Here is a 16,279-nt window from a genome sequence, read left to right on the forward strand (position 1 = left end):
TCTATAACAATATCCTAAATTAAATGCCAAAAAAAATAAAAAGAAAACGAAAAAAAGAAAAAAGAAAAGAAAAGAACAAATGAAACCCCACACGGTTTTCATCGAAGCTACCTTTGCTTGGGCAGAAAGCACAAGGGTATAATCGTCGATTCACCTTCGGTCTCCGGAGTCTTCTAGAATCTTACTTCAAGTCTTCTACTCTTCCCGTTTAAATCTAACTCACGACAACACGATCCTCTTACGCAAATCATAAATTACTTTGATTAACCTAAATTCACATACATCAAGATCAATGGAGTGGAGTGACAACAACATGGAGTGGAGTGACAGTAACCGTGGTAGCAACAATCGTGGCCGTGGACGCGGCCGTGGTCGGAACTATGGAGGCGGAGATGGTGGCGGTCGGAGTTATGGAGTCTCACAAGATGGTGGCGGTCGCAACTATGGTGGCAGAGGTGGAGATGGTGGCGGTCGCAATAACGGTGGCAGAGGCGGAGATGGTGGCGGTCGCAACTATGGTGGCGGTCGCAATAACGGTGGCAGAGGCGGAGAAGGTGGTGGAACTGGTGCTGGTTACTATCCCCGTGGTGGTGGCCGAGGTAGAACTAACCAACAGCAGTACAGTAATCAACATCAGGAACAGTACGGGCGGGGTAGGGGTAGAGTATCTGACGGCGGTGGTCGCGGCGGAGGTGGTGGTCAACAGTCGTACTGGACTCCTGCTAGGCAGAATGCGGATCGGGTACCAGATCATCCCGGTGGCGATCGAGAAGCAAAACGTAGTCCTGTTGGATCTGGTCAACCAGTCGAGTCTCCATCTCAGGCTCTCACTCATACTCAGAACCGCGTTGCTGGTACGTATTCTATATCGGAAATCCCTTTTAGGTTATTCATCCATTAAAGAACTTACTCTGTTTCAATCGTTGATAAATTTTGTTTCTTTTTGATGAATATGTTTGCTTTGATTGAGATTTTAAGTTGACTGATCACTGTTTTCGTATTGAAAGTCTATTATCTGTACTCAATTTGATATATCATACTTGCAAAATCTCTCAATTAACCTAAGAATTCACGATCGTATTTTGTGATGCGATCTCAATTTTTCTCTCATGTGTTTAAGCTTGAAAACCATTATATGTCATAGCTCCATGTCTATGGTAAAATTAACAAAACGACGACACTTTGTCGCCAATCCCTATCTGTTACTCCATTCAGATTCTTTATTGTTTTGAATTTTCAGACCTTCAGATTCAGGAAGTCACCAATCGTGTATCACCTTCAAATGACGATGGAGAACATGCTAATGTGCCAATTAAGCGTCCTGACCATGGCACACATGCCATGAGATTAGTGAAGCTTCTTGTGAACCATTTTCCTGTGAACTTCATTCCATCAAAGACGATACTACGTTACGATGTTGATGTCAAACATGATGTCCCTTCTTCAAGTCGCTCTGCAAAAAAATCAATTCCAAAAGCAGAGCTTCGATTGATCCAACAGAAGCTCTGTTCTGATAACCCTAATCAATTCCCCCTACTCCAAACTGCATACGATGGTGAAAAAAACATCTACAGTGCAATTTCATTACCTGAGGGGATTTACAATGTTCGACTAAATGGTCGTTCTTACTCATGCTCCATCAAATATGGAAACGAGTTAGCTCTTTCAAAGCTTCAAGATTTCTTGAAAGGAAACTCCACGCAGATCCCACGTGATGTGTTGCAAGCTCTTGATGTAGTAATGAAAGCAAATCTTTTCAGGGAAAAGGTTTCAGTTGGAAGAGGTATGTATCCACGTGTCCACAGACAAGAAGATGACCTTGGTTATGGTATTGCAGCATTTAGAGGCTCTCAACAAAGCCTAAAGCTTACTAAAAATGGACTAGTCATGTGTTTGGACTATTCTGCCATTCCTTTCCGCAAAAGAATGCCTGTTATTGACTTTCTCATGGAGTCCATTCCCAACATTCGTGATGTTAGTGAGATTGGAAGATTTGGGAACATTGTTGTTAAAGCGCTGACTGGATTAAGAGTCAGTGTGACTCATCGTCGTACAAATCAAAAGTATGTTGTGTCTGGATTAACAGAAAAACCCACAAAGGATATTTCCTTTGTTCTTGAAGATCTTGAAGGGAAGAAAGAACCCCAAGTTGTCATGCTTACAGATTACTTCAGAGAAAAATGGGGGAAAGAGATTAAGCATAAGGGTATTCCTTGTTTGAATTTGGGAACTAGTAAGAAGCAAAATTATGTCCCTATGGAATTTTGTTTTTTGGCTGAGGATAAAAGATATCCAAAGGAGCAATTGGGTAAAGAAGCTGCTAGAATACTCAAAGATTTATCTCTTCTCAATCCGAATACTCGTAGGAATGAGATAAGAAGCATGGTTCGTGACGAATATGCACCTGGCAAAAACGGGTATTTATTATTATTATTTTTTTTAATTCTACGGAATTACCGATTCCATTCCTTTCGGCTTTTTCTGATTCCATCTTTTTGTATTTTGTAGTGCCAATTCCATCAAGCATTTTGATGTGGAAGTCGGAATGAGCATGACGGAAGTAGACGGGCGAGTGATGGCCCCACCACAGCTCAAACTCGGTTCCTTAAACGGAAAAACAATGACAACAACAGTTGACAAAATGAAATGTCATTGGAATCTTCTCCAAGGAAGAACATTAACCCAAGGGAAATCTTGCGAAAGGTGGGCCCTAATAAACTTCAACCGTGACAATCGTCAAATGAACCAACAAGTCGATTATTTCATCGGTAAATTAATCAACAAATGTCACAGCATCGGAATCCAAATGGAAGACCCGCTCTTCGTCCACCACACCACCATGAGAGAATTCTCAGACGTAAACCGAATCGATCGTCTTCTCAAACGAGTCACGGAAGATTCTAGAAGGTCCACCAAAGAACGCCTCCAGTTAATCGTCTGTGTTATGTCAGACAAAAACGACGGCTACAAATACCTCAAATGGGTATCCGAAACCCAAATCGGTGTCATCACACAATGTTGTTTATCCTTCAACGCCTTCAAAGCAAACGATCAGTTTCTCGCAAATTTAGGAATGAAAATCAACGCGAAATTAGGCGGAAGCAATGTGGAGTTGATCGAAAAGTTCCCTTGTTTCAACGGTCCGGATCATTTCATGTTCATCGGAGCCGACGTAAACCACCCCGCTCCGTCCAACGAATCCTCGCCATCTGTCGCCGCCGTCGTCGGCTCCGTCAACCCCACCGCCACCCGCTACGCCGCCCGCGTCTCCCCCCAAACCCACCGCAAAGAAGAAATCGTCAACTTCGGAAGCCTATGTGTTGACCTAGTCAACACTTATTACAACATAAACGGAACAAAACCTAACAAGATTATCGTTTTTCGCGATGGTGTAAGCGATGGACAATTCGACATGGTTTTGAACAAAGAAATGGTGGATATGAAAAAAGCGCTTTACGACAAAAGCTATCGACCCGCGATTACATTTGTGATCGCGCAAAAACGACACACGACGCGGTTGTTTCTAAACAACGGGAATGAGGTCGGGAATGTTCCACCGGGGACGGTTGTCGACACTACAATTGTTCAACCTTTTGAGTTTGATTTCTATCTTTGTTCTCATTTTGGTGGAATGGGAACGAGTAAGCCGTGTCATTACTCTGTGATTTGGGATGAGATTGGGTTTTCGTCTGATGAGATGCAGAAGTTGGTGTACCATTTGTGTTATGTGTTTGCGCGGTGTACGAAGCCGGTGTCGCTGGTTCCGCCGGTGTATTATGCGGATCTTGTCGCGTACCGCGGTCGGATGTTTCAGGAGGTGGCGGCGGAATCGGAATCCGGGACTCCGGGGTCGGTTCCGGCGTCGTTTGATCGGTTCTTTTATACCGTGGAGCAGAATTTGAAGGATGCGATGTTTTTTGTGTAAGGGTTGAAGGGTCGAAGTGCCGATACGCAGGTCAAACCTCCTTGCCTTTTATGGAATTAAGGAGTTTGTGCGTGAATCTAATGCATTTCGTGTTTTTTTTTTTTTTTTTTTTTTTTTTTTTGGTTTGGGTTTAATTTACTTTTGTTATGTCTTAAGTGTGTTAAAAAATATGAAGTCTTGTGTGGTCTTTGATGTTTTGCCTTTGAAGGGTGAAGTTTTAGTTCGAGTCATATGTTATGTTCTATCTACTTATGAATGTTTTAAAGCTGTGTGTTTTTGTTTTGGTTTTAATTTTAATGTTGAATCCTTTTACTTTGGTTATTGGCTCATTGTATTTTAACATTATGTTTTACCTATTAGAGTTGAATCCTTTTTACTTCGGACTTTAAAATGTGTATTAAGTTGGTTTTGGAAGCTGGTTATTAGTCTTAAATCAGATGAATATTCTTGGTTTACAGCTGGATTTTGTAATTTCTTGTGGTAGTTAAACATAATTGAATTGAATATATTTTTTTAAATATATTCAAGCCTTCCAAATTCGAATGGGCCACGGGAAACGGCGAAGACCGAAAGAGTGCGACCTCTAAAACTATCTAGATTCTCTAGCTTGGCTGCTAGAATCGGGCGCAAAAGATCACTTTAGTCGTTGGAATAGTCGTTTAATAGTGGCATTTTTGTACGAGAGTAAAGTAATTTGTAATTTTGTATAATAAAAACACAAATAAAATATTTAAAAAAAAATATATTTTAAAATGTTTTGGATAAAAAATACAAATAAAAATATCACCTTCCTATAACATATTTTTTAAAAATGTTTTGATTGATATTCCGACTTATGTTTTTTGTTCATAAACTTAATATGATGTTTTTGACTTTTGTATTTTTTATTTTACTTAAGAAGAGGGAATCATGGTATAAAAGTAAGCATATTTTTTTTTAAATGTTTTGGATAAAAAAACATAAATAAAAATATCACCTTCCTATAAAATATTTGCTTCACCAGCTTGTATTGTATTTTCAAATTTACTCATATAAGAGTTGGAAAAACTTGTTTTATCAAACAACTACCATTATAAGATCACTTATGTATCTTTCATCACTCACTTTTTTTTATCACGTTATCGAAAGCCAGAAAATAATCACATTTTATTACTTTTTATTTTTATTTTAAAATAAAATTAAGTTAATTTTAAAGTATAATACAAAAAATAAATAGAATTAATTAAAAATGATTAATAAACAAAAAAATTAATTAAAATAAAAATATTTCATTACTTAAAAATAAAAATTACATAATAAAATTTAGAAAACATAATTAAAATTACATAATAAAAGTAATAAACCATTATTAAAACAATACATCACTTTGAATTGCCGCCCTCGTTATCTGAGTCCTCACTCGAGTTCTCGACGAACATATTTGAATCTTTATCTGATTCGTCAAACAAATCATCGTGCCAAAACTCGACCTCAGGCGATATGTGAGCCCCGTAAATATGCTCCACCAAATCTACACGAAGGGCATAAATGTCGCGAACATGTGTTTCTCTTCTTTTGCTCTATACTCTTGCGTACCAACAACTACTCCTTGTAAGACCCTTTTTTCTAGAATAGATTAGTTGATGACTCAGAGGGGCCAAATGTAAGATTTTTAGGAAAACTCTAGTGCTAAGATGTGGTGAATGGAGCACCACGATGCGAAATGTGAATTGCATGAAACACACGTTTTGGATGGCTTCCACGACGTGGCAAGAGGCAGGCCACAACATAGGATTGCTGATAGTCCCAGTGTTTCTTCCATATTTACGCACCTAATCTCAAGGATTAGGGCATCCTCTTCAGTCTCCAACCCTTCTTCCACGAAAACATAGCCTTCATGGTTGTTTAGGAGCTTGTTTGCTTGATTAAAGGCCTTGTTCTTGGATTTTGGTAGAGCTTGAGCAATGAGAAAGATCATTTTGGTGCAAGGGAGCAAGGGACCAACTTGGAATCATCACCCCCTTCATATTTCTGAGTTGTTGGAGGCATAAAACTCTCATCTTGACCTTTGTTCTTCTTAATGCAAGTTCAAGTTCATTTTTTTAATCATTTGGTCTCTTCCTTGGATGCTCTTGGAGTTTGAAGAACTCCAGAGTTTTTGATAGCCTTCTAAGCTCCATATGATTACGATGAAAAAGAAAAAGAGACATGTTTGGAGTACCTTGTGACCATGCTCAAGATATGGCCTCATTAAGGACTTATTGGATTAAGAAGCATAGATTTTTCCTTGTTGTGGAGTCATAATGGATAAAGTTGGAAACTTTATCCATTAAATTGTTGAAATATAATAGATTTGAAGTTATGGGTTTAGATGTGTAAGGATTAAGCACTTAATGAAGAATATGACAATCTTCCCACAATGTGGTGGTTCTCTGCTTCGCGACTATTTTTTCCAGTTATTCCCACAATGTGGCCAAGAGGTATCCATGTCGTGGTGAGCGTGGACTTGGTTGATTGATGACTTTTGTTGACCGTTGACTTTCGAATAGTTAACTTTGCGTCAAACTTGAATGACTTGGGTTATTGATTAAGGATTCATCTGTATTTGGTGCCAATCGGGTCGTGGGAGTGATCAATATAGGGAGTGAGGGTGTTGTTGTATTTCATTGGGTTTTCGATTCAGGTGAGTTTCCTCACTATATTACCTATATCATAATAAGGTGAATGCTAGACATCCTGAGTCTTGTTGCAGATTGTATTTCTTTATGCCTTTTGAAGGAGTTAAAGGAGCTTGAGGTTACTTAGCCTGAAGAGGAGGTATTGGATCTAGAACCTCTACTCATTTTGCAAGAAATGTGAGGTATCAAGTTCTTATATTGATTGCTATATGTTCAGATCTCATTTTGGTTAAATAGTTATGTTTTTAGCCATTTTTTGGATGGATGTTGGGATTAGGACGTCCCAATGGCTTATTCTTTCATATCCAAGGTCCTTGTGGACTCCTTTGGCATAAAGGTGCCAACTTTATGGAGTTTAGGGGGCTCATGTATCCATTAAGTCCTTCATTAAGTCCTTTTTGAGTATGGAGCTTCTTAGGGTCATGCATGGACGTAAAGTTAGCAACTTTACGTGGTATTTCAACTAAAATAGATCAGATCTATATGCAAACACTTTTGATTTAAACTTTTGAAATGATTAGCTTATATTTATGAGACTAGATCTCATAATAGAATTATAAATTAAATATAAATGTTTTATAAATAACAAGTTCTATATACAAACCCTTTTTATTTAAACTTGTTTTGAATCAAACTTATCTAAGACATAATATCTTTAATATATAAATGAAATACACATATTCCAACTTTAAGACAAATAATTTAGTTTATTTGACATATGTGAATCTTATTTGATATATGTGAATCTTATTTATATATAAAGATCCTAATGTTATTTTCAATAAACTGTAGAGAAAATACTTATTAAGGAACTAGACACTGTGATGTATGATTTCATTTTCAATGAATGTCTAAGATTTATCATAAGATATCAAATCAACTTTGTTAACAATCATAGTAGTTATAATTATATTTTACATATTAAAATATAATTGTGAAATATTTTTTGAAGTTTTAAAATATAAAGTTGAGATACAAGCTAGTAATACCATCTAAAGCCTTAGTGATAATAAATGATGAACCAAACCTTACTAGATAAAGTTTACTTTCTAATTAGTAGAAATATCCCCCTTTATGCTTTTGGTATTTTACCTTAATCACTATCAATTGTATTTTGAATACAAACACCAACTAATTAGATGTATGTAGAGTATTCTAAAAGTGCATTTAGATTGTTATATATAAACCCAACAAGAATAAGTTTTTTTTATTCCTTTGAAAGGTGAGTCGACAGAAAGCAAGATTCTAATGACAAAGCAAGTGGGAGGCACATGGAACTTGAATCATCTCAAGAGCCATAGCAATAGTTGGTATTAGTTTCAATAAGGAATTGTTGAACATGAATAATAGCTATTCTTAAACACAAATTGTTTCCATTAGTGTCATCTATGACTTGAGAAATGTGGAATATCTCATTGATGAGTTCTTTTTGATGGTTTTTGGCAAATCCATCAAACTACCAAAATGATATATCAGATCTTGAATATGGTTAATGACTTAGAGTCATGAACATTGAGATGTAATCCATGTATAATAATAAAGTATGGGCTTGATTAATCTTCCTATTTATAGCAAGGCTAAAAGGAGTAAGAGATTCTTGTCGAAAGAACGCATACATGGATATCTATACACATTTAGCAATACTTATTATAAAAGGACTTTCTCATACTCGTATCATTGACTGTGGTCCTTATCATACTCATGGAATTGACTATGATCAAACCTTTTCACAAGTAGATATGATTAGATTAACACATATATTATTTACTATACCTACATATTATTAATATGAGATATAAGAGATAGATTTCAAGAAAAACCGATTTTCTTAATAGACATTTACTAGAAGATATCTATATAGCTTAGCATGGAGATTTTATAATCATAGTTATCCTAACAAAATGCGTAAGGCTTAAGATCTACTTGTGGATATAAAGCAAACATCTCAAAGTTAGAATCCTTATTTTTATATATAAAAACAAAGTGTGCTTTTATTTCAAAATGAAGATAACATCTATATTTATTAAGAACTAATGGGAGCATATTGATATTCCTAATATTGTATGAATGAGACATACTTAATCATGAGAAATTACATTTTGACCAAACCATGATTTTTCACCTTTGCTCGGAATATGTTTCTAAGATGAAAGATTTAGGAATGACAAGATACATTCTTGGAATGTAAAATCTATATAGATAAGTAAAGATAAATGTTAAAGTTTTAAAATGATTATGAATATATTGATAATGTCTTGAAAGCGATCAAGATAGAAGATTCTTTTGGAGGATTCTAGGCATTGTCACATGGCACCATTTTGAGCTAGCCTAAAAAGACCTAACACATAGGTTTAAGCAAGATAAAATGGTTTATATTCTATTTTCTTGGCAAATGAATTCATTATTTATGCCATGATATGCATAAGACGAGGTATATGATTATGTTGTGAACATATCATAAGATACCAATTGGATATATGGGTAAGTCAATCGATGACTTTGAGGACATTCTAAGAGTACTTAAGAAGAACTAAAAGAATGTACATGAGATAATCCGTTTAGTAGAAGTTCTTTATGTAAAGAGCTACACAAGATGCTAACTTCTATATATATATATATATATATATATATATATATATATATATATATATATATATATATATATATATAGTTATAGTTATGAATTGTAATTGGATTATGACTTCATTATGGAATGAAGAGTAAGTTTTGTAATAATTTGGTCCAAGAAAAAAAAATTAAAAAGTATAATAAATAAGAATACACTACTAGTTTAGAAGCTGAAATCAAATATGATTGGATGAATGAGTTCGTTGAAAAACAATGTTGATTTTTTCCATTCAAGGATCACATAGAAATCTTTGTGACTTTGAGAGTGTACTTAATCAAGCAAAGAGACTTTATATCACGTAAGAACACCAATCACATTCTCCAATATGTTTAATTATACTTAGAGTAAAGTCAAATATAGAGATGATAGTATTCGTAAAATTCACACAAATTAAATTTAGTCGGACCCATTAATAAAGTCCTTCCTTTTAAGCTAAGTATGAGTGGTCACATTTCAGCTGTAGGACTTCATTATTCTAGAAATGAGATTTTGATTTGAATTTAGTATTAGAATATTGGAACATCAAAACAACAACTATTATATTGTTTTGATATATTGAGATATGATCATCACATCAACACTTGTTGTGTTCTATATTAACATGTTTAATCATTGAATAATCTTATCCTTCTAAAATTTCATAGTTGTTTATAATTATGGGAGCAATTATGAAGTAAAACTAATATGAATTGGATTGGTTGACTCTCACTAGATGAAAGTAGGCAAGTGATTGAACCAAGTTTCATAGGTACTTGTCAGAGAACTAGTATCGAACGGAAACACATCAAAATAACCTCTCGAATCACTTTCATGAGTGACACTTTATTAAAAGGCACTATCTTTGTATCCTTAACACATGTGATACATAGTGGCACTTAAGTGTAGGGAGTGTTGTACTTAGATATAGTCAAATGTTGATCCTTAAACGGGCAGTTATAAAAGCCATTTTCAGGTATGGTGTGAACTATGCAAGAGGCTTAAGTAGTCAAGATGAGATTTGTTCCTATTATATGTTTAGATTTAGGCATTTATCGCAATACACAAAGTTGAACACCAAATGAGATTGATTGCGATAAAAGTCTCATGTTCAACAGGATGTTTGTAGCAAAAGGATGATTGAAGCTTTGAGCTTTTGGGAATACGATGTTGATGAATGGAATTCTTTGCCATGTGTTAATGGGGGCAGTGAAATGTTGTTAGACGTTCGTCACTGTCTATATCAATCTATGGCGAGTCTTGTGCAAGTGAGAGATTGAAAGATCTTGTATGCCCAAGAGTTATTATAGAATGATACTGCTAATAACATATGATCATATAGGGTCACACCTTATAGCAAGTTACCAATAATTGATTATTTATTAGAGTAATTTTGATTATTAATAAATATCAAAACTAGTATTTAACTAGAAAAACATTATTTTGGGAAATAATATTTTATCAACATAATAGGAATTCTTATTTCTAGGAGATAATAATAAAGAGAACAAAACTAGCTTAATATCATATGGTATGATTATTAATATTGTGTACAAACTTTTGGACACTTTGAGTAATGCATTTAGTTACATACTAACTAGTTAGTTAAGGAATTATGTAAATCAAACTCTAGTTCCTTCCTTTTGACGATATGGCCGAAGGTTTCTAGGACTAGGAAATAGGCATGGTGTTGCTTTTCATTATTTTATTAACTCCCACATGCATGTAAGAAGAGCCTTATCACTTTTGCCTTTTAGTCTTGGCTTTTGGTTGCATGTTTTGGTACTTAAAGAGAACTTAAGTCGTGAAAGAGTTGGTTCATTTTACACATGAGAAATGTTGTCTTCGGCTGCTAAATTTTTGAAGATAGCAAGCCATTCCCTCTCTTTTTCTTTCTTCCAATAAATGCTAGAAATGAAGGTATTAAATGTTGCTTCTATTTAAGCATAGTTTGAATATGTCTTAAAGCTTAAGAACAAAATTTAAAAGTGAATGACTAGAATATAACGGTGGTTTCATCTTTCTTGGTGGATACTTCTAGAGAGATCTTGTTTTAGAGCTTCATGCTATCTTCATCAAATTCCAACCTCCTATGAGGATCGAAGTGTTCAAAATTTGTTTCAATTTCTTTTTCTTTGGTTTTGTTTAATCTTTCTAAGTTCTTGAACAATGATCCTTGGTGGGTATAAAGCTAATTTTATTTTGTTCAAAATCAAAGTCTTCCATTTCCATCTTTATGTTTTTGGAACTATTTTTGAATAAAATCCCAAAACTTATTAGAACTTTGAATGTAGTAGGAGGATTATGTATTGCATTGTGACAACCAAAGTGTAGTTCTCCTAGCAAAGAATCCAATGTTTCAAAGTAGAACAAAACATATTCAAATAAGGTACCATTTCATTCGAGAGTTAATCAATAAAGGAACTCTAAACTTGAAGAAAATCCTTGGAACGAAGAGTCCAACTGATATCTTTAGCAAGGCGGTTACCATTGAGAAGTTGAAGCTTTTTGTGATATCCCCAAATTCACGGTCATTTTAAAAATTTTATTTATGCTTATTTGAAAATCAGAGTATTCATTTTAAAGAATAATATCGCGGAGTTTGTTTCCCAAAAAACATGATAAATATATTATCAAGGAATTTCCGAAGAAATATATTTTGTTTATATAAAAACTTTAGGATGTCATCGTCAATACAAAAACATAAGCATAAACAAACCTTACATTAATTTAAACTAATGATTTACATTTCCTTTAATCTCTCAATATAATGTTGCTTCATATCGACACCTGTGATACAAATAAACTGAATGGGTCAGGTTGGGAAACCTGGTGAGTACATAAGGTTTTCAACCCACACTAATAAAGTTATTATGTTTCATTATCAAATAATTAAACCAATTAGCCATCTCCATTATCTTCTTTATTCTTAAGTATCTTCTCTAAGAATCATCTATTCCTCAATATTTATTCCTAAGGATTAACCTAAGGAATAAGCATGAAGTCCATCGCTGCCAAGGTTTTTATAATAGACACTAAGTCCATAGCTACCGATGTTATCTGTTAGGCACTAAGTCCATAGCTGCTAGGGTTTATCTCTTTTATTAACAATATTATTTTAGGGAGTCCAACCACAATACATTTCAATGGGTTTTTAGAGTACAACTGATGAACATATCGTTCATAATACCTACAAGTTGCGAGCCTGCTAGTGGTCCATTGGACTGTCTAGAATAGTTCGTGGTTATCATCTATACTCTACTAGATGACTAGGCCATCACTTGGGTAAAGGCTTCTCATCATCTTTCACCTCTCATATATATCATCTTTTCATCTCTCATCATTCATATCATCTTTCATCTCTCATCTCATCTTATCTTTAATCTACATATCTTTGCCCATCATAATTATAGGTATAAAATACGCATACAGTTTAAATCGAATAAAACATGTATATTTTGTTCATCCAACATAAATATCAAGAACATAGATAATATGCACACATAGCACATAAAATACTTCATATCTATGTGTAAGATGAAAGTAACTATGTACTCACTTGTTAAAGTGATGATTCATAACTCGGGCAGCGTTTCGCTTCTAACAATTCTATTTTCCTTTGACGAAACCTAGTATCATTACCACTAGATTTTAGTTTGATATTTATAACGACTATTTACGAGCGATATTGTTTTTTAAGTGTTAAACAATACTTTTCAATCACTATGTACATACATGGGCCAGACATGAAACATCAGATGGCAGGACCATTTTGGCATTTAAGCACTTCTGATATCCAACAACCATATGCGGCCGTTCACCACAGATTCCCCATACCGTGAGTAGTTAAAAGATATTATGATAGAACTTTGTTTATTATATTTTATAATATATATATATATATATATACATATATATATATATATATATATATATATATATATATATATATATATATATATATATATATATATATTGTTTATAAGTTGATAATAACGATATTGAACTTAAACATAAGCTATACTGAAAGTAGGGTAAGAAAAACTCACTTACTAGGATGTTTGGCTAGGAACCGGGCTCTGCGGGGGCAGAACTTCTAAACTGAAAGCTCTTCTTCTTAGAGCCTTCTAGCGTTTTGGGACTCGCCTCTAGCACTCAGGAAGTGCTAGGGAATGGGAGGGGGTAAGAGGGGTGTTTGAGAGAGAAAGAATGGGAAAGGTGTGAGTTTTTAGGGTGATTTACGCCTCTATTTATAGGCTAGCCGTGGTGAAGAAGCAGTCGCTTAGATCGCGCCACGTGTTGCTCGCTGGTTGCTCATAAAACTAATTATCTTCTAAAATCCGTAACGTTTGCATACAAGCTCCATTTTTTACGTTGTTTATATCCATGCGTAGGTATCAGCGGGATCTACAACTTCCATTTAGACTCCCTCGGCTAATTTTGATTTTATTTTTAAAGTTATATTTTAACAGACTTAGACAGTTAAAATCCGTTAAAAATTTATAACTTTGTCAACCGACGTCCGTTTTCGACTGTCTTTATATCGTTGAGATCCGATCAATGAGATATTAAATTATCATTTAGGTTGTGTCAACTAAAAATTTATCAATCTAAAATTCGAATTTCAGACTGTACACAATTATGCTAAATCTTAGAAAAATCATAACTTCCTCGTACGAAGTCAGATTTGGATGTTTTTTTATACACGATCTCGATTTAACGTATACTACGACTTTCTTTTAAATCGCTAAGGCTAAAAAGTAATTTATCAAAAATTCACTTTTTACGTTAAGTGGAGCTGTGCCGTTTTTGTCGGAAAACTTCGACGGGTCATAACTTCTTCGTTATAATTCGGATTTCAGCATTCTTTATATGTACAAAACCTTGTGACAAATACTATAATGTAGTTAAGATTATTTATTATAAACATTCTTCTATCAAAAAGTCATTTTTAACACTTATTATCTCTAATTTAACTTGCTCGAATCTGCGAGCGTTACAATTATCTCCCCCTTAGGATGATTACGTTACAGAATCATCAACGAAACATGGCTTGTATAATGACTCCATATATTTTCTTTTCATCCTACGTAATAACCGTAACTCCTATGTTCATTCGAATGAGTATCTAACTCTTGGACTTCTTGACTGCAGGTGGTGCTCGATCTTGCACTCGATCTTCGTTCTATGTTAGACTTTCAATTGTACCCTTAGAGTTAGAAAATAAGTCCTTATTGGAGATTCCTGCTCCTTCTTAAATTAAGATAAGTTCTTTACTTCGACTATCGTAACAGACCGATGGATCATGTTCTAATGACCTCTTATCGTATGGTGCAACGCTTAGAATCAAGTCTTTTTGAGTCAGATTCTAGAATGATATATACTTCCTTCATTTTCTAATGTGATATAATCACATTCTAGCATGTAGCACTTGTATCTACAAGCTTCTTACTTTAACGAAGATCGTGATACTTCTACTGATCGCTCCGATTATCTTTCCCTTCAATCTTCTTGCTTAAGTTGGATACTACATCGAACTTGGTTCTCTGAACCATGTAACACACTCATCTTAGTCAGACTCAATTTGATATGACCACTAGGGTTGGATTAATCATCCTCCTAGTCATTACTGAAACAATGGTAAAGGCAGGCATGAATAAAACATAATCAGTTACTAGTGCCTTGGTAACCTTGTGACTTTTCATGATCCAAGTGCGAGTCATGTGCTTCCGGTAGTATAGGCCTCTATTTCCTTTCACACCTACTTATACTTGTCCTAAGTATTATCTCGCAGTCCCCAAGTTCTTATTTCCTAAAATCACAAAAAGTCCAAATAATCATAAAAATTTCCCTAGACTCTTCTAGGACTTCTTCCATGCGTATCTTCAATCATCAATTCTACTTCAACTCGGTTGGTGGCGGAAATGCGAGACGGTGAGATAACTTCATGGATTATAACAAAAGTTCCTTATTTATTTATGCTAATCGAAAGTGTACTTATCCCGTACTAGACATATTATTTATTAGACGCATTCTAAAGGCAAGATACCTCACTTATGATATCTTCCGATAAGTGTCATTCATTATCGTAAGCCTCTTCATTTCCTCCGCTTACTCAATTCGCTACAAGCCTTCACCATGATGTTACATTCACAGAAGCATACATTCATCATATCGGGACGAGAATATAGATAAAGGAAGGTTTTGATGCATATTCCTCCTTATTACTCTGAAAAGTAGCATGCCAGTTCTAATATCGTAATTAAACGTTTAGAAATCTGAATACATAAAATTTCCAGATCTGGTCGGCAATAGACCATAGATCCGATCAAATAATAACATATAAATCATTTAGCACATAAAAACAAAATTAGGCGTCTTTCCTAAAATAAGCTAGTGCTCGTGTCTAAAATATAGCAGACACTCATCTCTCAATCATCGCTAATCATTCTAAGTTTAAATCTAGAAATTTCCTACAATTCCTAGTTCGCTTAAACTAATGCTCTGATACCAACTGTGACATCCCCAAATTCACGGTCATTTTAAAAATTTTATTTATGCTTATTTGAAAATCAGAGTATTCATTTTAAAGAATAATATTGAGGAATTTGTTCCCAGAAAACATGAAAAATATATTATCAAATCATTTCCAAAGAAATGTATTTTGTTTATATAAAAACTTTGGGATGTCATCGTCAATACAGAAACATAAGCATAAACAAACCTTATATTAATTTACAATAATGATTTACATCTCCTTTAATCTTTTAGTGTAATGTAGCTTCATATCTACACATGTGATACAAATAAACTGAGTGGGTCAGGTTAGGAAACCTGGTGAGTACATAGGGTTTCAACCCACAATAATAAAGTTATTATATTTCATTATCAAACAATTAACCCAATTACCCATCCCCATTATCTTCTTTATTCTTAAGTATCTTCCCTAAGAATCATCTATTCGTCAATATTTATTCCTAAGGATTGACCTAAGGAATATGCATGAAGTCCATCGCTGCCAAGGTTTATATAACAGGATCTAAGTCCATAGCTGCCGATGTTATTTGTTAGGCACTAAGTCCATAGCTGCCA

General features: G+C 34.5%; 1 protein-coding gene across 2 annotated transcripts; it reads left to right on the forward strand.

Annotated features, from left to right (window-relative positions):
* The first annotated feature begins 147 nt into the window (after positions 1–147).
* Positions 148–4,246, forward strand: LOC145041418 (protein argonaute 2-like). Of its 2 annotated transcripts, XM_078989485.1 has the most exons (4): positions 148–500; positions 555–854; positions 1,241–2,417; positions 2,509–4,246. In XM_078989485.1, exons 1-4 carry the CDS (start codon positions 293–295, stop codon positions 3,923–3,925), a joined length of 3,102 nt encoding a protein of 1,033 aa, XP_078845611.1. In that variant the 5' UTR covers positions 148–292; the 3' UTR covers positions 3,926–4,246. The 2 variants fall into 2 exon arrangements, with proteins under 2 accessions (XP_078845611.1, XP_078845610.1); XM_078989484.1 differs by having other exon boundaries at positions 148–854.
* The last annotated feature ends 12,033 nt before the right edge of the window (positions 4,247–16,279 follow it).

Source organism: Lactuca saligna, chromosome 4, assembly GCF_052625555.1.
Source record: "Lactuca saligna cultivar CGN05327 chromosome 4, ASM5262555v1, whole genome shotgun sequence".
NCBI lineage: Eukaryota > Viridiplantae > Streptophyta > Magnoliopsida > Asterales > Asteraceae > Lactuca > Lactuca saligna.